General features: G+C 43.0%; 2 protein-coding genes across 9 annotated transcripts in view; one reads left to right on the top strand and one right to left on the bottom strand.

The window, feature by feature from the left end:
* Positions 1–7,086, bottom strand: part of CERS6 (ceramide synthase 6) — a 300,799-nt gene extending 293,713 nt beyond the window's left edge. For both annotated transcript variants that reach the window (XM_025994106.2, XM_025994107.2), the window contains exon 1: positions 6,789–7,086. In XM_025994106.2, coding sequence (XP_025849891.1) covers positions 6,789–6,958 — 170 coding nt within the window. In that variant the 5' untranslated portion in view covers positions 6,959–7,086. The remainder of the gene's footprint in view (positions 1–6,788) is intronic.
* STK39 (serine/threonine kinase 39) overlaps positions 5,872–22,600 on the top strand; it is a 437,393-nt gene continuing 420,664 nt past the window's right edge. Inside the window, exons 1-3 of one of the 7 annotated variants that reach the window (XM_072751854.1) lie at positions 5,872–5,986; positions 10,298–10,355; positions 12,059–12,179. The gene's annotated coding sequence lies outside the window, so the exon portion shown is untranslated. Of the gene's footprint in view, positions 5,987–6,130; positions 6,344–6,719; positions 6,942–10,297; positions 10,356–12,058; positions 12,180–22,600 lie in introns of those variants that run through there. The other 6 variants (XM_072751852.1, XM_072751856.1, XM_072751855.1 and 3 more) reach the window with 6 other exon arrangements.

Raw genomic sequence — 22,600 nt, 5'->3', positions numbered from 1 at the left:
AAGACATTATGAGAATCACCATTTTGTATTCAATCAAGCCAAAACATAGGTGTATGAAGTCAACGAATATTATGATAGTAGGTAAGAGTTACTACAAAAGAGTTTATGAAATTGTTTAAGGGGGTAGGGACAGCAAAGAATAAAATTAGGAATAAGGGTTCTCAGGGCCTCGCTAGTATAGAAGGATCCTGTGCTAAAAGAAACAATCTTTTTTTTTTTTTACAAGAGACAATCTTGTTTACTTTTTTTTATTAAGAAAGAAGAAAGAAAGAAAGAAAGAGAAAGAAAGAAAAAGAAAGAAAAGAAAAAAGAAAAGAAAAGAAAAGAAAGAAAAGAAAAGAAAAGAAAAGAAAAGAAAAGAAAAGAAAAGAAAGAGAAAAAGAGAAAGAAACTCCTTAGAAACATTAAACGACACAACTCATTACTGGCATACAAAATCTGGGATCCCGATATCCTGACTCAAAAGCACCTAAGAAATGAACTGATCAAATGAAGACGGGAGGGAGGAAAAACAGTAAAATTTTGAGAGTCATGACTTTGTAAGAAATAGATGACCAAAGGCTTTAGAAAATTTAGTTTGGCCTAGAGATAGAAGAAGGAATTTGAGCACATGAAATAAACATTTAGAATCTTCTGTGTGCCAGGTGGGCCTAGATTCTCATGCTCACCAACAAAATGTGAACAGGTAAAGTAAAAGAAGTGAACAGAGGGATCCCTAGGTGCAGCGGCTGAGCATCTGCCTTCAGCCCAGGGCGTGATCCTGGAGTCCCAGGATCCAGTCCCACATCAGGCTCCCTGCGTGGAGCCTGCTTCTCTCTCTGCCTATGTCTCTGCATCTCTCTCTCTCTCTCTCTCTCTTTCTCTCTCATGAATAAATAAAATCTTAAAAAATAAAATAAAGAAGTGAACAGAGCCCAAGGACAGTGCAGTAATCTCTGATTAGCCTTGGGGCACTGATGGAAGAAAGAAATTTGCTGATGGAAGAAATTCACCTTAAAACCTATTTCCTTTCCACTGACACCTGCCTTTCTCCATAACAGAAGAGAAACCACTTACAAACTAGAATCCAACAGAAACAAACCTACCCAGTCCAGGAAGGATTCAGATACTTTCAACAGCAAAGTCTTAAGTGAATTCAAAGTGCTAGTACCACTAAATCCTTGATGACATGAAATCATTTGTGATAATTTAAAATTCTCTTACCTGCCTTCCTCACCATTCTAAGGAATTGTGCATTAGGAGTAACATGATGCCCTTTATCCATAAACCAATCTACTACAAGTAGCTAAACTACAGCACCCTGTAATTGCAGACCTTTTATTTTGCAAGATGAGAAAAAAGCTGTACCAAAGCTCTGCAAAGAATACCATCCCTTTGATTTTAGGTTGTTTTCCAACAAAGCATCCAATGTAACCCAACTTTCCTTCCCCTGTCAGAAACTACAGGAGCAACCTATTGTGTCTGACCCCAACTCCTGCCTCTAACACTAGTCTGGCAAAGCAGGTGTCCATAGTTTTAATCTGAATTCATACCATATTTAACAAGTGAAACAGGTACATTTGTAGAGTTAAATATCCAAGGTTGATTGAATGAGAAAAAAAACATTTTCATACACAAATTGTTATCAAATACTCTGTCTTGGTCTATTTAGGCTATTACAACAAAATATTAGAGGCTGGGTGGCTTATAAACAACAGAAATTTATTTTTCATAGTTCTGGAGACTGGAAAGTCCAAAATCAAGGCAGTAGCAGATTTGGGGTCTGGTGAGAACACGCTTCCGGGTTCATAGACAGCCATCTTTTTATTGTGTCCTCATGTGGTGGAAGAGGCAGGAGCTCCCTGGGGCCTTTTTTTTTTTTTTTTTTATATAAGGACAGAATCTTATTCACAAAGCGCCCCCCCCCCCCCCCCCCCCCCCCGCCCAACGTAGCCTAATCACCTCTCAAAGTGCCCACCTCCTGATACCATCACCTTGACGCTTAGGATTGCAACTTACAAAGTTTGAGGAGACAGAAACATTCAGTCCATCGCAATCCCTTCCAAAATACATCCGATGACACCAGTGTCTTCATTACAAGGTACATTATAGGAATACCCTTCAGAAATCAAACTCACCTGATACTTGGCTTTTTCATGGCAGACGTTCACACCTACCTCTCCCCACCTCAACCATCAGGAATACCTTCACATCCCTTTCCCCTCCCCTCCCTTCCCCTCTTCCATCTTCCTTCTCCAGGGCCTCCCCAAGGCTGCTAGCAAGGCAAAGAAACTAAGTAAATCCCTAAGAAAAAGCTCACTGGAAAGACATCCCCTGAGACAATCTTGTTCCTTGAAGGTTTGAGGGCAGCAGGTCATTTGACAGAATGAGCCAGGCAACATGGTATCCGCCTCCTGAAAAATGATACTTCTCACATAGCTAGGAACTCTGAGAGCCAGGAATGAGTTTCTCATTTCATCCTCGGTCATCACAAGAGGTGCCAGGTCTCTTCTAGGATCCATCTAAATACGGTCTAAGGAAAGAGAGCAACTGCTTTCTCTGCAGAATCTTCTTTGTTAATTACTCCGAAATATTGTAGCTTTTCGGAGCACAAATGATAATAGGCCAAATGATTCTTTTAATTCAGATCATAACTGAAAGATACAAGAAACAAAGCCAAATGGCTAAAATACTCGTATGAAAAATATTTCTTTATTCATAGATGACTTATTTCTACCTGCAAAAAAATGACATTGAACCTGCTCTAAGTTTCATGAGATAATAATTAACAAGCTTCAAATATACAGACTACCTACAGGAATCAAATAATTGAGGGGGTGAAAGCAACCTTATATTACAAAGGACATCTGCTTCACTGCTTAGATAAGAAAAAAAGGCAGAGAGATATTAGGTGGCTGCCCCCGTGTGAGGTAAGTTTGACCAGAATTCGAATGTTCCGGTTCTCAATCAATACTTCCTGCAGCTCTCTCCTAGACCCACAGGAAGAAAATGCATTAACATTACCTGTTATAACAACAACTCACAGAATTTTTGGTCCCAAACAGAAATCCAGTACAACTTTAATCCCACATTTATGAACACTATAGCAATATATTATTTTCAAGATTTTATTTATTTGAGAGATTTGAAAACACATGAGTGCACAAGCAGGGGGGAGGGGAAGAGGGAGAGGACGGGCCGAGGTAGAAGCAGACTCTTTGCTCCCACTGAGCACAGATGGAGCTCCAGTTGGGGCTCAATCCCAGGAGCGTGAGATCATGACCTGAGACGAAGTCAGATGCTTAACCAACCAAGCTACCCTGGTGCCTTACAGCAACACATTCTAAAAAGTGAATTTGGAAGAAGCATTTATTATAATTCCAGAGAATGGCTTATTAAGCCTAAACAAGTGTTAAATCAAGAAAATTCATCAAATAGATGATAATGCTACAATATTAAACAATTAAACAATATGATCATAATGAGCACTGAATAATGTATGGAACGATTGAATCACTGCATTGTACACCTAAAACCAACATAACACTGTACGCTCACTCTACTGAAATTAAAGTTCTTTAAAAATGTAAAATAATAAACAAATAATACTTTGTTGGTCATCAGGCTAACTACATAACGGTATACCCTACAATTATCTTTCTAGGAGAAACTAGGAAGTTTTGTTTTTGGTTTTTGGTTTTCGGTTTTTGTTTTTAACAACAGACATTTCACTTTGTCAATCAATATCTATAGTGGCCTTTCCCATCCCACCCAGAGTTAAATACAGTATAAAGGCTACGCTACAAACCACCAAGCTTTGGGCTGTTCACAAACTCAGCCAAAAGTCACTGAATTTAGACTGCTCCATTTTTAACCAACCATGCTGGGCGTCCATATTGTTGCCCATATGGTACTATAACACAGCATCATTCTGGCCACCAATGCCTCCACTGTCAACACCCCAACAGTGGAGTGCAAACAAAAAAATAAGCCTGTTCAATGGAGCAAAGCTCAATCCAGTCCGTTCTTTAATGTTCCTCTTTTTTTTTTTTTTTAAGATTTTTATTTATTTGACACAGAGAGAGTATGTGTACAAGTAGGCAGAGCAGCAGGCAAAGCGAGAGGGAGAAGCAGGCTCCCCGCTGAGCAGAGAGAGTTCGATGCAGGGCTCAATCCCACCCTGGGATCATGACCCCAGCCGAAAGCAGAGGCCAATTGAGCCATGCAGGCGCCCCTTAGTTCCTCTCTTTATAAACAGAAAAACAAGACTAAGAAGGTATTCAAATTCACAATTTGAGCCTCAACAAAGGCATTATAGACTTCATTTAATGGAAATAAAGATCTTGGATAATGAGGTATTTCGTAGATATGTTCTCAGCTTTGAAACAAATGACAACAGAACTACAGAAAAAATAGAATCCTAAAAAGTAAAAATAAAAAATACATTTTTAAAATATCTATTTAAGTGATCACTACACCCAACGTGGGCTCAAACTCAGAACCCCAAGATCAAGACTTGCATGCTTCTCCAACGGAGCCAGCCACGTATCCCAAAAATGAAAAAAAAATATATATATATATATACATATATATATATATGTTTTTTTTTTTAGAAAAAGAACAGAGGGAATTATTTCTATCACAAAAGCATTTCAGTTTACAAAGGGACTCAAAACAGGCTTCTTGAAGTCATCCTCTACATTACAGACTATCACAAAAGAAAGATTTAAGAGCAACATTTAAAAGGGTTCCAAGAGGGAGTGGTATCAATAACAGTATCAGCTGATTCAAGCTCAGGCCCTTGATGGATGCTGAGATGAAGGCCACAGGTTGGATGCCAGAATGTGTTGTTTAGGTGTGAGAAGAGGAGAAACATGCAGAACTCGTAATTCCGGATACAACTGTACACTTGGATTTTCAGACTCCAGGGAGTCTGAATGGTTCAAGACGGAGGTGTCACTACGGCAAGAAGAAACAAAGTAGACACCCTTCCAAAAGTCAGTAGCATCCTGTGGTATATGGGCCATAGTGGATTATCATTCTGAACATTAATCACAAACTTGGAGTTTCCACACAGGCCATTAAATTCACTTCTACTTGAATCCATGGCCTGAAAGAAACTGAAAATCTGTCCATTGGACCACGAGGACATTCATGTAACTGAGAGTTGAAAAAGCAGCTGACCCTTTGTATGAACTCTAAGTCATGGGATTGCGCGAAGGAAGGGAAAAAAATGTTCAGGAAGAGAAATGACAAACTTCCAGTTTTCAGCTTAAATGACATTCGTTTTTAAGGTTTTTTTGTTTTGTTTTGTTTTGTTTGTTTTTTATGGCAGAGAAAGTCTAACTACAAAGGTAAGTTTACCTTTTTTTCAACCTAATGAATAGCTTGGAGTCAGCTTTTTGCATGCTTTTGTTATCCAAAACGTAAGGCTACACACCTTTTCAAGTGCATTAGCTGACTGCAAGCGAGCCCAGCCAGAATTGATCACTTGTCCTTAGGCAACTGTGTGTGGAGTCCCCCACCAAGTATCAACACAACAACCTGCTGTTCCTGAGAGGCTGTTTTTTTGGGGGGGGATTGCAAAATTAGATAACGTATTCCTATTTTCTGTAAGTCAACATTTGCTCCAGAAGCAAGTGTAAGCTGCAAACACACCCACTTTTCCACAATAAGAGTCAGCACTAGTGAGGATCAATGAAGTACCCGCGCTGCATTTCAATCGTTTTTAAAATAGGTCCTTAAGTCTGTTTCCTTTGTGCACTTCAATCTCTGCATGGGAACAGCTTAGTTCGGAAGCATCAACACTGCCCCTTGAAAAACACACCTTCCTTGACCAAAAAAAAAAAAAAAAAAAGAATAGTTTATGCTCCCATGAAGCTTTTTTCTGTTGCCATTTCCAGCAACAAATGCCACGAAAGGCAAATTCCGGCCTCCGCGACCGCGGTTTTGGGCAAACAGAGACAGCAAACAAAATAACAGCAAAAGCTTAAGAAACAAAACCAAGGTGCGTTGGGGGCAGGGCAAGGGAGGTGGAGCAGGCGTGGTAAACGGGAGTCTAAACTCTGCGATCTAAGAAATTCAGCCTCCCCCGATGGGGGGCGGGGGGCTGGAGGAGGAGGGGAAGGGGCAGGACAGGTCTTCAGCTGAGGGGCAGACGGAAGCACGTGCCGCGTCCCGGCTTTGCTCCAGCAGCTCCCGGGGAGCGCATGGCACGAAAAATCTAGTTTTGCGACTGAGACTGCTTTAGTGGAGAGTTCACACAAGTTTGGCCAGGACGCGGTGGAGCTGCTCATCCCGAGTCCGGAAACCCTACGGCACGAACAATAGACAGCAGTTCCGCGGAGCGTTTGCAGGGCGTCAGGTACAGCCCCGGAGTTCACGGTTATTCATGGGAAGCATCTCTCCGTCCAACGCCAGCGGGCTGCCGGCGGCCGGACGCCCGCAAAGTCCCCGCCCTCCCCGGGCCGCGGGCCCCGCACAGGGCCTCGGCGTCTCCGGCGCGAGCGAGCAGCCCCCGGCAGCCCCCGGCCCCCCGCGGCCGCCGAGCGAGCTCCCCGGTGCGCGCCCTCCCGCGCGCGTCCGCAGCGCTCCGGGCCGGCGGGGGGGGGGGGGAGGGGCGGGGGCTCGGCGGCGCGGGCGACCCCCGGCTCCGCGCCCTCGCCCCGGGCGCCCCCCGCAGGACGTCCGCGGGCGACGAGCACAAAGGTGGGGAGCGGCGAGCGTGCGAGTGCGCGTGTGCGCGTGTCGGGGGGAGGGGAGGGGAGGGGAGGAGGAGGAGGAGGGAGGCGCGCTCCGGCCCCGCTTACCTCTCGAAGAGGAGCCGCACCATGAAGATGCAGAAGGCCAGCGGGAAGGCGAGGTACAGGTCCTCAGCCTGCGGGAAGGTGGCCTCCTCCGTGCTCTTCAGGTCCGCCCAGGTGACGTTGTGCGGGAGCCAGAACCTCTCGTTCCAGAACCAGGCGAGGATCCCTGCCATCTTGCTTTGTCCGCCCCGCTCGTGGGCGCCCGCGGCCCCGAGCCTGCCGCCGCGCCGGGCGCCGGGGATGCGCGCGGCCGGCCGAGCCTGTGCCGCCGCCTTCGCCGCCGCCGCCGCCGCGCCCGCTGCTCTCGGAGGCTCGCGGCGAGCCCCGGCGCTCCCCCCTCGGGCCGCGCGGGAAGGCGCCGCCCCGCCCGTCACGTGGCAGCCGGCGGCCGCGCTGATTGGCCCGCCCCGCGCCGGGCAGGAGGCCCACGCGGCCGGCTCGCCCACGCCCCGGGCGCGCGGCGCACGAGCTCGGCTCCCCCGCGGCCGCCCGGCCTGCGCCCGCCGCGCTCCGCTCCGCGCGGGGACCCGCGACCCGGGCAGCCCCCCCCCCGCCCCGCCCCCGCCCCCGCCGCCGCCGCCGCCGCCGCCGCCGCCGCCGCCGCCCGCACATGCTCAGAGCGCCGCCTCCTGCCCCCGCCGGACCCTCGGGACTCGGCTTCCCGCGCGCCCGCGGGCGCTGCTGCGGAGGCAGGTGCGGGTCGGGGCCGGGGACCCGGCAGCCCGGGGGGAAGAGGTGGCGGAGAAAGTCCTGCGCTCCCGCGCTCGGGCAGGCGGGCTGCAGATCAGACACTGGGGCGGGATGCTGGGCGAGCCAGAGGCATCCCTGCCTTTTCCCCATCCCTGACCGGCCCCATCTTTTTAAAAGATTTATTGATTCATGAGGGACAGAGAGAGGGGCCCCTGGTACTACTGCGCATCACTACACCAGTCCCCCCAGGGGACAAGGCCCTCTAAGGTACGAGGGGTACGTGGAATTAGGCACTTAGGTGCTGTTCGCTAATGAGGAGGAGGAGGATAGCAACTCACATTTCTGTAAAGCTGCCACTCTAAAGGGACCTCTCTCACTAAATGCCACCAGACCGCACGTTGGCTTCACGTGCATCAGTACAGACCCAACACTCTGCTGTCCCACAGGCTGATTCTTTCCACCTTTTGAATCTGAGACCTTGAGGGTGTTAGGTCTACACGGCCTGGCCCAGGCACCTTCCCTCGCCCAGTACCTATTCTCCTTGACACGGTAAACCGTGTGGGTCAGTTCAGTGGCCCATGCAGACCCGGTGCTAGGGGTATTTTGTTCATTTTTCGCACACTCATTCCTTTTCTGCCTGGTTCTGCCAGTAAGTCGCAGTGCACACTTCCAAGAGGCACGTAAACAGGCCCTGAACACGCACTTCATTCTCCCTACCCCACCAACCAACACCCTCTTTTCACCCCTTCCTTTTGAAGCAAAACTCTAAAGAATTGCCTGTAATTTATTCCTTCCAATTTCTCTCCCCGCCATTCTCTTTTGAACTTCCGTGTGGGCATTCGCCCCCTCTCTACTGTGCTGAACTGCTTGAGCTCAGCAATGACCTTCGTGCTGCTACACCCAAAAGTCACTTCTCGACACCACTATCAGCAACATTTCGCCAAGGGGTTCCGTCCCGGCCTCTTGAAACACCTCCGTGTCTTGGCTTCCAGAAACCACATTCTTCTGGTTTTCCTCCTACTTCATGGCCAGGTATGCTGAGTAGGCTTTTTGGTCCTCCTCACCTTCCTAATCCATTGGAGTGGAGTGGTCTCAGAGTCAGTCTTTTGTCCCCTTCTCTTTGCTATCTACGTTCATTCACTTGGTGATCTTATCCAGTCCCATGGCCTTCAGCATCATACTGATGGCTCCCTATTCATCTCTCTAACCATGAACTCCTTGAATTTCAGTCTCCTAAATCCACTGTCAATTCAACAGCTCCACTTGGATGTCTGGGGGCCACTTCCTCTCCAAACTACTAATCCTCCTTCTAAAATCTTTTCCTCTTGTCATCTTGGCTCAGGCCAAAAACCTGGAATCATCTTCCTAATGATTGAGTAATGATCTAATCTCCTCTGGTGTCTTTCCTTATCCATAATAAATCCTATCGGCTCCATCTTTAAAGTGGAATCACACCACCTCTCATCACCTCTTCTGCGGCCATCGTGGTCCAAACAATCAACACTGCCCACCTGAGTTAGACCAGTAGCCGCCTAACTCCCAGCTTCAGCTCGCGTCCCTGTACAATCTACTCAGCCAGAGTGATCCTGTTGAAATGGAAGTCAGCTCATGTCTGTGCTTTAAGCCCTACTGCTTCCCCATCCCTCTCTAAGTGAAAGCTAAAGATATTTCAATGCCCCAAGATATTAGGCTCCATATTAATTCTCTGACCTCATCTACTCTCTTCCCTCTCATTTGCCTCTCCCTTGCTCTGCTTTGGTTACCCTGGTCTCCCTGGCCCGGGAGTACATCCAGCATGTCTCAGTGCTTATGCACTTGATTTTCTCTCTCTCTCTGCAATTCACTCCACCCCCCACCGCCCAGATATCCATACGTACTCTTGCCATAGTGTTACTCCATGAAGCCTTCCCTGGCCACACTAGTTAACGCCCAACCCTCACTCCCCAACTCTGTTCTTCCTTAATCTAACTTTCCTCTTTGTTTTCATCCAATGTATGTGTCACTAACACAACATATATTTTACCTATTTCTTTCTTAGTCTCAAATATACAGATGCAGGCTAAAATGTAAGCTTCAAAAAGTCAAAGATTTGTGTCTATCACTATTCTATCCCTAGCCCTTAAAATAGTGCCCAGCACATAGTAGGTATTCAGTACACTATTGAATAAATGAATAAACATTATTCAATTGCATAAAAATCCTTTCTAGGAGAAAAAAATATGAATAAATAATTTTTTTAAAGATTTTATTTATTTATCCATAGAGACACACACACACACACACACACACACAGAGAGAGAGAGAGGCAGAGACACAGGCAGAGGGTAGAAACACGCTCTATGCAGGGAGCCCGACATGGGACTCGATCCCAGGACTCCAGGATCAAGCCCTGGACTGAAAGCGGCGCTAAACCGCTGAGCCCCCCAGGCTGCCCTGAATAAATAATTATATTAAATATGTGTATACTCATGTGAGGAATAGTGTGGACATAAAGATGGAATCTATCAAATCTGGAGTCGTGCAGGAGAGGTGTCCTTGAAGTGAGTCTTCATCAAGGAGTAGGTCTCACCATTCCCACGTGAGACCGTGCTGCCAGCTGCTCAGGTGTTACTGATGGTCCCCCAGGATGATGCCTTGGCATCAACTGCATTCTTGTAGGCCACAGAGAGGAGGTTACCAAGGTCACTTGACACCTTTGTGGCAGAAGATCAGGTCATGGTGGAACCTGGTCTGCTGAGCCAGAGCGACTCCCTCCATCGCTGCCTCTTATCCTTCCTGTCACTTTCACATATGACCTGATAGTATCTTTCCTTCTACCCTAGGACTTCTTTGCATCCAGCAGATTCTGCTGTGTCCCCAAGCATACAACAGGAAGTGTTGGTAAGTTAGCGCCCTGGAACCTGAACTTTGACCAAAGGTAGTAGATCTAGTGGATGAACTTTTATTTGTTTCTGTCCTCTGCCCATGGGATACATATGGTAGCTTCACACAGCCTCTCTGAAAATATCCTGCGATACACAATCAGCTTATTTCAAAACTGTGGGCGACTCGCTAATTCACTCCCTTCTGTTTCCTTTTTTTCTCTTACTCTTCTTTTCCCTCATTCCTACTTCCCTGAAATTATACTTCCCTGGAACTGCTCTTTTTTTCTAGAGAAGACAAGCTAAGTTAGTGTTATTCTCCTATTTGTAACCTTTGAGAAAGTGCTGGGATTTGAGGAACATTTAGAAAGATAAGTTTGTTGAACAGTGGAAAGATAATTTACTACTTATTTGTGAACCTTGCACAAGTCACTTAGTTTCTAAAAAGCATGATAATGCCCTTAGAATGTAAAATGTTAATTGTCTACGTTGTGTACCAATAGTGGCTGTCTTGCCTGTGTTACTCTACTGTCTTGAGGCTCACATGAGATAACAAGGGGCTTGTAAACCCTTCACCTCTCTGTACATGTGCAGTGTAGCAAACCTCTACTCTTTTATCTGTCTAGTTTATCTCCTTTGGGCATGAGGCACATCCTACCACCCTCTATCCAAATGATCACCCTAGAAATACAATAAAGTAAAATGCTGTTGCATGTCTGACCATATTTTATTGGTCCAGAGATGAACTCTTCGCCCAAGATTATAATTAGACTCCTTCTTCAGGTATTGGGGCGTGGAGCAAGGCAGGCAGTTTGTTTCTGTAACTTGAACTCTAGGATTTCAAACTCAGAAGTTGCAAGCCCTGTGTTTTATCATATGAATTCAAAAAAATGGAAGCTAGTGGGCACCAAGAAAAAGGAATAAAGCAGACCTGTAGAATTAACTAAGGGTAAGAGACGTATTTCCATGTGGTACCTGAAGCCAACTATTTTCTCATCTTTAGGTTCTATGAGGCAGTCTCGTACCTTCATGGTGAATTCCCCTTTTTGATTGGCTTGCTGTGACTTTAATCCTCCGAAACATTATTCTAACAGTACATGTCTTTAACACAGTGGTGACCTCAGTTCAGCCCCCAGGGGAAGGTTAGTCTCAAGAAAGACACCTCCCAAGGCGGCTACTTTACCTGTGCAGAAAAGACTTCTAATTGTTGCCCCAGGAAACTAAGATACAATTTATTTATCAGACATGTTTGTAGTTCAATGAAAAAGCCAATCGTCAGTCTGTAAATAAAAGAGATAAGGAAATAGAAAAGGTGGAAAAGTTTTTGGGGGCTGCAGGAGGGTAACACTGCCTACATTACATGTTAGGCAAGTGTACTTCAGGTCCTGAATATGAAACATCATATGAGATTAACCCTCTTTTTTCCAGGCAACTGGGAAATATCAACAAAGCTAGGCATTACTTCTCATTCTTAGGCACACACCCAGGTCTTAACCCTTCTACATATATTTGATTCCCCTCTTAGATGCAGGAGAATAGCCAGTTTAGTTGAATTTCCATCGTAAATAGTTTAACACAAAACTATAGGACTTGCTCTACAAAAAGAATGTAAAATCTACTTGGGTAGCAGGATGTACTTACATGAAAACCCAGATAGCTTACACACCAACACTATTCATTAAGGCAGTGGATGATATATGATTAAGTACCCATGTATTGCAGATAACAAGGACTTCCAGCTCAAGGGAGCAAGGAAACATTCTGTGTTGAAGAGGTCAAGGAAAGCTTTGAGGAAGAGGCATAAATGGAACCAGACTTCAAAGAATGAGGAGGTTTTAAAAAGGTATGACCACAAGAAAAAAGTGAGGAGGATTTGCTGACACACAAAATATAGCTGAGAAGCTAGATTACAAATGGCCTTCAGTATGAGGCCAAGGAATAGTCCTACTTAATTTAGTAAGAATCTATTTTTTCTGGGATCATATCATATAAGTATTTAGTATGATGCCTAGTACATAATACATGTTCAATTACTGTAGGTTTTTTAAAAGATACAGAAAAATTCATTTATTGCTAAAAACACAAAATAATGCTAAAGGTAGGCATTCAGTCAAACACTCAACTCATTAATTTTAAAGAAGGCTGGTTTTCATTGGGAATAATATGGAAATATTGCCAGATTTTATTACTGCAATCATTTCTCATGAATATATAACCTTCTTGCTGTGGTTGACAAAACTATCCTAAATCTACACTCATTTTCTGCTGTCCAGAGAGAAGTCTCCTGGGTTTTCATTTACATCGTATTTGGGGAGAGGGTTGGGCAAGAAGCAGTAGGATTCATCCCCATGGTGTGCAAGTCACCCGTAGCAATGCAGAAAACTCAGCATCCCTGAGGATCTTAAGAAAAGGATAAGAGTGTTTACCTCACAACATGGGAGGTATTAGTTAGGGTAAGTAAGCTGGACAGGAATTAAATATACTTTATTTTCTAGAAGGTTTCCTGTAAGACTGCTCCCTCACATGTTCACAGTCTTTTTACAAGCATGTCAAGTACTACAAGTCTGAAGATCTTTCTCCTCCCTCCCTACCTTGACAGTTCCTATCTCTGGAAAACCTTTTCCGATACTGACAAGCATCAATTAGCCTTGTATTCCTAGCTAAACCAAATCGCTGGCTGGATTTTCTGTCTTCTCTGTAATAATCAAAATCCATTTAAATGTTAATTTTCCCTCTTGAAAATTTTCTTTAAGTTACTAGTGTTATGTCAGCATCCCACTAACATTTTAAGCATGACAAATGTGCTGTGAAACTAACAAAAGAAAAGTGAGAAACAACCAGGTTTTCTGACTCTGAACTTCTACTTAGGAATTATATTCACCTTAGTTATATGTCTATACCTTCATCGATGTTGTCTACTAGGTATAGTCAACCATTTTCTAAGTGTACATACAGACAAACAGCATTAGGGGGCAAGGCTTCCAATTTACTTGCCAGAAACTCTGACTTCTGCTTTCTACTATACAAAGGTTTTTGTAATCGAGGAGAAACATAGACCTCAACCAGTCGTCTCAATTTGTGAGAGGAACAAGCAACCTAAAATATTGCTTGAAATTATTGACTTTATACGGAAACAGAAATTCAGAGTTGGAAGTGGCTTCATATGCCAATGAATACAGTTCACTCTCTGTGCCCATCCAAACCATGATTAAACATCTTTAATGATAGGAAGCTCGCTATTTAACAAACAGACACATACCATTTTCGCAAACCTATGACTATTAGAAAATCCTTTAATGAAGACATTATCTTGAAGAAAGTAGCAAAATCTCCTTAGGTTTAAAATTTGTAAAATAGGGATAGTATTTTTTCTGTTGGTTAGATGAACCTTAACTCAGGGACAAGACTCGTATCTAGTTATATCACCTTGAACAAAACACAGCACTCTACTTAACTCATCACATAGAAAGGCATTAGGAAAACCTCTGAGAGAAAAAAAAAAAAAAAAAGGAAAACCTCTGAGTGAAATTCCGTGTCACCCAGGCATTTCTGGCCTCTGGGAACAACAACAATTAAAAAAATAATTAACTTGCCTACAGAATGATCAAACACTTGCCTAGTGATTTATGGAGAATTTGGTGCTTTTTCCATTTAGACATATAAAGAGTGACCAGATATCCCTGAAAAAAATTTTTAACAGTAGGCATCATAGGAATTATTTGTCAGCTGTGTACACACAGGAAAAATTAAAACTCTTGAAGTTTAAATCCTACAATCTTCATGAATTCTACAGAACATGAATAGCCTTATAGCATATAGCTTCTTGAATAAAATTTAAAAAGTAAAGACAAGCAGAGAATAGAATGGCCATGTTAGATGGAGAGGCTGAGTGGTTAGCTAGATGCACTTATTACCTAAATTACTTCCTGTCAAACAGTAGTTTTAGAGGGCAAGCCTCTAATTAATATTCATTCCACAGCAGGGTTAGGAGTTAGCATGAACTATATACATAGTCCCATTGAGTAGCTTTGAGAAGCATTACAGCTATAACTATGAAATCCACAGTGTAAGGCAAGACTATACAATTTTATTTAAAAAAAAATAGGAAAAAAAATAAAAATAAAAATAAAAAAATAGGGATTACAAATGCAAATGTCTTTAGGGGCCAGATAGGTAACAAAATGGAAGGAACAGTCCAGATGAAAGAAAAAAGGGTAGACCAGAGATGGTACAGGCTTTCAAATTCTCATTTTCCTTCTTATTTTTTGCTTTTATGTTGTGCTATTTGTTTTGTTAAAAACAATGAATTTAAGTTACTTCCTTATCTTCACATCTGGAGGACTAAATGTATTTTAGGAGGCCATATTTTAAAAGGAATGACTTTTTTTTTTTTTTTTATAAAAATTAGAATTTATCCAGAGACTAATAATCAGGATGATAATGGGTATGGAAATCTTGAAGAGTCATTTAATATATATTTAAGGTATACTAACTTTGGGGTTGAAAGAAAAGTAAGCTTAAATGCTAGCTTGGCCAATAATAGCCACGTTTTCCTTAGAAAAATTACTTGACCTCTTGAAACCTTAGATTCTTCACACAAGCCAAGGGAATAATACTTGAGGATCTACCACATGGGGTTAATATAAAATTGAAATGAGAACATGTAAAGTGTTCAACATTTCAATAGAGGCAGTTAATATTATTATGTACTGTAACAACAGTGAAAACTTCACTGTTTCAAGGAAGGAACAGACTCTCTTGAGATAATCTACCTTCAAGGGAGGCTAAGTTTTTTGCATTCCGGATTAGTAGAATTGACTGTCACTCAGCAGACCAGCAGATGAGGGGGAGGACAACATAAAAACTGGAAGGACAGGGGAATAGAGGGAGGGTTCAGAAGCCCATGCCCCCTGCTATGTGACCCCTCAGGATGTTTTTGCTGCTGCCATAAACATATGAGACCCAAACTGCTTAAAACTGGTGACATTTTGTGGAAACTTGTAAGGAGACTAGGTTTTGGTCCAAGAAGCTTCTACAAACAAGGAAGCCAAAGGATATAAACTGAAGAGAATTTGAAAAATTGTGGAGATGGATTTTAAATCTCTAGAGATCAAGAAACTGGAATTTTAGTCGAGTGTGTGGAGCAGGTATAGGCATCTCTATTCCAGTCACTGTGGGGTGGCGTTGGGGGCGGGGGGGGGGGTTATTGACAGACCTAATATGTGTGTTCCAGTAGTGGAAGGGCTGTCGGGGGTGGGGGGAGGTGATTTGACTTGACCTGTGCAGATCCATAGGACAGAACTTGGGACAATATGCTAAGATACCTGTAAAGCTGATTTCATCTCCACAGAAGAAATGCTGCAAAGCTGAAGAAAAAGATGAACCAGCAGCTTCATCAAGCAGTGAACTTCCTGTCTTGGGAAGTGCTCACGCGGAAGTCTACTTGTTACAAATGTTGGAAGACTTCTCCCTCTCTGAAACTGACTTGGAAATTAATGTCCTCTAGCTTCCCTTTAACATTTCGGAATTCGCGTAAAGCGCTATGGAGACAGGGGCAAGGATGAAACCAGAATCTGCCTTGCCCTAAGAAGTTTCTTCAGTTAGGAAAAGACGCTAGTCGGTGCATTAATATTTTAGGACCCTTTTTGGTCTTAAACACCTACACTCTTGAGGAGTGGAAGGAAGAAGGAATGAAGAGAAAAAATGAAGAAAAGGAAAAAGCAGGAGGTGATTACTGTTGGGAGAAGCACGTTCAAATGTTAGAAAGAGAAATTTAGAAGTTTAAAGAAATTAATCACTTCTTGCTTCATCCTGTAAGTCCTGAAGTGTTCAGAGGACCATGTGGGAAGATGTTGCTAGCTGCCTGCAGGATCCTATCAGAAAATAAAATCAAAGAACTTAGGCCGCATGGTTAAATTGGCAGTATATGTTAGTTATCAGTTAGTTTTCCTCCCTAGTGTTTTGTGAACATTATTCTCTGATATTTTTACTAGTGAGAAATTAGACATTAGAAATCACTCCATTGGGCAGCCTGGGTGGCTCAGTGGTTTAGCGCCTGCCTTTGGCCCAGGCTGTGATCCCGGGGTCCCAGGATCGAGTTCCACATCTGCTCCAGGAGGGGAGCCTGCTTCTCCCTCTGCCTGTGTCTCTGCCTCTCTCTCTGTGTCTCTCATAAATAAATAAATAAAAATCTTTTAGAAAAAGAAATCACTCCATTATATACTATTTGAGAACTGATACTACCTAAAATGATTGTTCTTCCTTTCTCTCATTAGTTGTTCGAGTTTGAGTTCATTCCCATGTGCAGATCTAAGAAATAGGATAGAATTTCAAAGGTAACTTTCACTTGCAGTCCTTGTTCATTATTTAGCTTTGCCTTTAGAAGTTCATCTAAAGCAAATGTTCATGTCCACGTCTGAAATAATCATTACCAGGACGCCTGGTTGGCTCAGTGGTTGAGTGTCTACCTCAGGCCAGGATGTGATCCTGCGGTGCTGGGATCAAGGCCTGCATCAGGCTCCCTGCATGGAGCCTGCTTCTCCCTCTGCCTGTGTCTCTGCCTCTCTGTGTCTCTCAAAAATAAATAAGTAAAATATTTTTTAAAAAATGAAAATAAAATAAAATAATCATTACCTAGCGATCATTAACATACATTAAACTCTACAATGCTCATATTTGGAAAGTACGTGTATTTTAAAAGTCTTCCCCCTAAAATTAAAAATGTGTATATATAAACCTACATAATAATAAAACAGATCAGTCCTCTTTTATTGTTAAATTAAATTTGGTGTAGCACTGATGTCTAGATAAGAGAAGCATGTCGTAAATATCCCAAAGAATTAATCGATCTCATCTAATTGAATTTGAGACCAATAAACTGCAATACCTTCTGCTGCCCTAATTGCTTGTTATGTTGTAAGGAATCAGCTCCATGTGATTGATGTGTCTAGGCTGAGATGTTTCTATTTGTCTTGAATTTTTATGATCTCTAAATTCACTTAAACTTTAAAATGCAATTAAAATATAGCAGAGTCAGAATTCAGGGAGAAAAAAAAAACAAGCTTCAAAATTCTGCCCAAAAAAAAAAAAAAAAAAAAAAACCAAACCAAAAACAAAACCCTCTGCACAAATGTGAGTTATTAGAAGATTTAGGTACTCTGAATTTACCAGTTATGTATTTTTTAGAAGGCCTTCCCAGTGGTTGCCGCAGAATTATTCACAAAATCCAAGGCCCTGGAACCTAAATGCTTAGGAATGATTTGGCTTAAAAGATTTGTGCAGTCCTCATTTGCATTGTAAAATGGACTTCAGCTCTAAGTTTTGGGAGAAGTTTTAGAAGCTTTGACATGGCAAGTTGCCATGAGAATATTTTCCCTGTGGGGAAACGAAACTCAAATGTGCTAATTAAGGGTGCTTAATATCCCTCAAAATTAATTCTTTGTTACCTGCAGTGATTTAATTATTCCCTTATGGAAAGCTCAGAAATGCCCTGCATCTTTAAATAGCAGTGGGGCACTCATTGCTACTGAGTCAACATCCACTTTGTGGGTATTTCTCCTACTCATAGGCTATAGCAGTGGACAAAGAAGACTTTAGATGTCACAGTAAAGCAGATTTTCATGGTGGTTTGTGAAATCAGTTTCATTGATGGCATCATCCCTCAAACAAAAGAACCTTCCAGGAAAAAAAAAATCATTAAAACAATAAAAAATGAAGGAGGAGAAGGGTTGTAATTAACACGGGATAATTCTAGCTAGCTCTCAACCACCAGGAGCAGTCAGCCTGCCCTTTCCAGAAAAATGAAAGTCAATGTCCTCAGAGAATGTTGGTTGAACTGAGAAATAACTAACTGTATACAAGACTGGCTATGTTAAGCAAAATACTTGAGTGTTATCCAGGTAATTAGCATTCCTCTTGGAATTCTTCTTGAATCTAGTAGCTCCATATAGCTACGGGGCACAATTACAGCTCTCAGTGTAGGTACATATCTTCAGCTCAAGTGTCATTTCCTCTGGTAGCCAGCTCTGACCACACAATCTGAAATAGCTACCCAATCCCTGTATCAAATGCCCCTGGCCCCACTTTATTGCCGTCACATCACTTGGGACCATCTGAAATCATCTTGTGGGTTTACTTATTTACTAAGTTGTTACTGTCTTCTCACCTCAAGCACGTGGGCTCTGGGAGAGGAGGGCCTTGGCTCCCTTACAGCTCTGCCCCATGCCTTGAGCAGCCCTTTGGCACCATAAGGCTGGGCAGTAAATCATTATGGAAGATTTTTTTTTTAATGCCCAACTAACTTCTCTCTAACAATCAAAAGAAGATTTATTCTGGAGCCTCGGCCAGGAAAGGAGCTGGAAATCCTGTGTGGGCAACGCAGAATTCACGTATTTAATCAAGGTAATTGTGTGTGGACCTAGAGTCACCTGAACACACAAACCTTTGCACTGAAGCTGTCTGCTCAGGCAAGTTTGACCAGAATCAAAGAAAACTTAGTCCAAGTTGAGCACTTGGCAGGACTTGCAGTGTTATTCATTCTCCTGGGCTAGAATGTTCTCAGTTCAACCCTCACCTGTAGTGTCTCTACCACATAGAGCTCATTTTTAGTAGATTTCCTGAATACTCGTGGACCAACCCTTAAATACTATGGGAATGAGAACATGCTACGGAGTGCTTCAGGGAAGATGGACAGCTCAGTGATGACAACAGGACCTGAAATGGCAGGCTTACGTACTGACACTAAGTCCTGTTCATGTGTGCTGATCTGTGGACCCCTGCAGGTATTTTCTTCTATGACTGGGACCAAGGGAACAAATAGGGGAACCTCCTTAGGTTCCCCATACTCAGGGCCCAGGGGGCTCAGGTGAGGTTCTGCTCACTTCAATACCTTGAGGCTCCCAATACATTAAAATAAGTAACAATAACAAAATGGCTCTACACAATTACAGCATTGACATTGTTAGAAACTTTCAAATTAGCATTATTAACATGCACAAACACCATGCAATATAATATTACCATCATAAGATAATTGTAGAATTTGTTTAAAACCCATGAATTCAGGGGCTTTAGCATCTGACTCAGGGTCCTGAGATCGAGCCCCACATCAGCCCCAAGTTCAGTGAGGAGTCTGTTTAGGTTTTTCTCTCCCCATCGTTATCCCCCTCCCTGCACTCACTCTCTTGCTCTCTCTCTCTTTAAAATAAGTAAGTAGGGGCAGCCCTGGTGGTGCAGCGGTTTAGCGCCGCCTGCAGCCAAGGGCATGATTCTGGAGACCCTGGATCGAGTCCCACGTCTGGCTCTCTGAGTGGAGCCTGCTTCTCCCTCTGCCTGTGTCTCTGCCTCTCTCTCTCTCTCTCTCTCTGCATCTCTATGAGTAAATAAATAAATAAATCTTTAAAAAAATAAATAAAATAAGTAAATAAATCTTTAAAAAAATTCTCAAAAAAACGTGAGCCATATAGTCTGGCACATATGCTAAAGGCCAAAAAGGAATGTCTCTTCTCTTCACTGTCAGTGAAACTTTAGAACTCTAGATATTATGCTATTTTGACCTGTATTTGATGAAGTTAAATGTCTAAATTTGAGTCACTTCTTAAATAGGAAGTCTAGGTCTCCTGGGTAGATCACCATCCCCTGGCCCTTAGGCCCACCTGTGTCCTAATGTAACCTGTACTTCTGCTGCTTCTCCTCTTCTCTTGACTTTGTTTGGGCTGCAAAACCAAGAAGTTTATCCTGTTGGTTGGTGAACAGCTTGCACAGGTATGCATGTATGTATTATGTCCTCAATTAGTCTTAACTTACTTAAATTTTTGGATATGGTTTTCTTCGCCTTCTATACCACTCTAATTCAGGGGCCAACCAAAAAAATCTTTTGACCTATGGACTAACTTTCAAGCTTCATGCTAGAGCTACTCAAGGGGAAACATAGCAGCTCAAGTAGAATTAGACCACTTGTCAATTGTAGTGAATTTGAAAAAAATTTTCATGCAGTAGAATGCTTGTGTTATCTCCTTGTGAGATCTGATTTCAACTATTCTATCCTAGCAGGAAGCACAAATAGAGTCATTTGCTCAGGCTTTCTAAGATTTGCCAAGGTAAAAAGATAATGTGGTCATTGCAGACATCAATTTTCTGGACTCCACACCATTCTGAGAAATGGTGATTAACTAGGCCTCAACTCTTCATAGAGCTCAGTGAGGAAAATCTCCTCAGCATCAAAAAAGAATAACAAATCATTTAGAAAAACTTTGCAGCTTATGCTTCAAATAAAGGGAATTCATTTCAATTCTTTAAGACTAAAAAAGATGAACAAATGCTATTGCAAAGGCCAAGGGATAAGGCCATACATACCTTTGTGAAGTAACCTACTTCCACCCCCATCCTTCCCAAGGTCCCCTTCAGGCAAGGGGCAGATTTACTCTCCTCCCACACATGTCCTTCCACCTTGCAAACCTTTGTCCCTTCCAGAAATGACTGCCAATGGTCAACATTTGGCCTCTGGTTGAGAATTTTAGTGCAAATCTCAGCCTTTCCTGTGCCATTAGTGAGAGCCCTCTGAAAGACAAAGCCACAAAAATCTAACTCAAGGAAACAGAATAAAAACCTGGAGATGAAAGACAAGTTTTCCATGGATTTCTGCCCAATGCATGTAGCCTTCCCTATAGGCTATCCCAACCAGCGTGGCAGTTTGCAAGGTGCATCCAGAAGTCTTACCCATCAGAGAAGTTACAGAAGCTGCCTGGTATCTGAAACACCCATATAATTCTTCCAGTCCTCTGTACAAAAGGCTCTGCATGATTCTCTTTGGCTGTAGGAAAAATCCAGCCTCTTTTGTAGGCAACCAGGGCCCATCACAACCGCTTCTCATCTCTCTTTTCCTTTTTTTTTTTTTCATCTCTCTTTTCCTAATCCATCTTTGAGGGTCTCACCCAAACCATCTAACTTTGTACCCATTCCCTGATGACCCAGTCATCTTCTCTCATGCCATGTATTTGTACAAGCCCTTCTTTTATTTATTTATTTTTAAAGATTTTATTTATTTATTCATGAGAGACACAGAGAGAGGCAGAGACATAGACAGAGAGAGAAGCAGGCTCCATGCAGGCAGCCCAATGCAGGACTAGATCCCAGGGCCCCAGGATCACAACCTTAGCTGAAGGCAGACGCTCAACCACTGAGCCACCCAGGTGCCCCTAGCCCTTCTTTTTATTTTTATTTTTATTTTTATTTATTTATTTATTTTTTTTTTTAGCCCTTCTTTTTAAATTATTCTTCCTTATATCATTTCTCCTGTTTAGAATGCCTTTCCCTTTCTTGTTTATTTTTTTTAAGATTTTATTTATTTGACACAGAGAGAGGGAGTATGGCAGGCAGAGGGAGAGAGAGAGGGAGAAGCAGGCTCCCCACTGAGCAAGGAGCCCCACATGGGGCTTGATCCCAGGACCCTGGCATCATGACCTAAGCTGAAGGCAGACGCTTAACTGACTAAGCCACCCAGGTGCTGCTTCTGTTCCTCCTTCTCCCCCTTTTTTTCTTCTTCTTCTTCTTCTTCTTCTTCTTCTTCTTCTTCTTCTTCTTCTTCTCCTTCTCCTTCTCCTTCTCCTTCTCCTTCTCCTTCTTTTCTTCTTCCTCTTCCTCTTCCTCTTTCTCTTCCTCTTCCTCTTCCTCTTCTTCTTCTTCTTTCTCCTTCTCCTTCATCTTCCTCCTCCCCCGCCTCTTCCCCCTCCTCCTCCTCCTCCTCCTCCCCCTCCTTCTACTCCTCCTCCTCCTCCTCTTCCTTCTTCTAAAAAAGCCCAGCATGGGACTTGATCTCACAACACACAACTGTGAGATCAAGATCTAACCTGAGATCAAGATTTGGATGCTTTACCAACTGAGCCACCCAGGCACCCCATCCATTTCTTCTTTATCTGTCAAAATTGTATACGTAAGCTAATTCCCATCTCAAAAATCACCTTCTGGAATTTTTCAAAGATTCCATCAGAGTTAGAACAAATCCTTCTCTAGTTGATGTTACCATAAGACCCTGAGAGCCCTCTCCATGGATATTGTTTCTTTTTTAAACCACTGGTTCCCTCAACACAGGGACTAGTTCTTCTTTCATCTCTATCATCCCAAGGCCTAGTGAAGATTTATGCACATGATGGGTATTTAATAAAGTTTGGTCTAATTAGGCTTCTTAGAAAAACAATAGCTAACAGCTAATTTGGGGTAGGAGACAATTGATAAGAATAGTGTAAGAATTCAGGAGTAATAATGCCT

This window comes from Vulpes vulpes, chromosome 3, assembly GCF_048418805.1.
Source record: "Vulpes vulpes isolate BD-2025 chromosome 3, VulVul3, whole genome shotgun sequence".
Classification (NCBI taxonomy): domain Eukaryota; kingdom Metazoa; phylum Chordata; class Mammalia; order Carnivora; family Canidae; genus Vulpes; species Vulpes vulpes.
The sequence above is the reverse complement of the archived record's forward strand: the minus strand, read 5'-3'. Positions and strand labels throughout refer to the sequence as shown.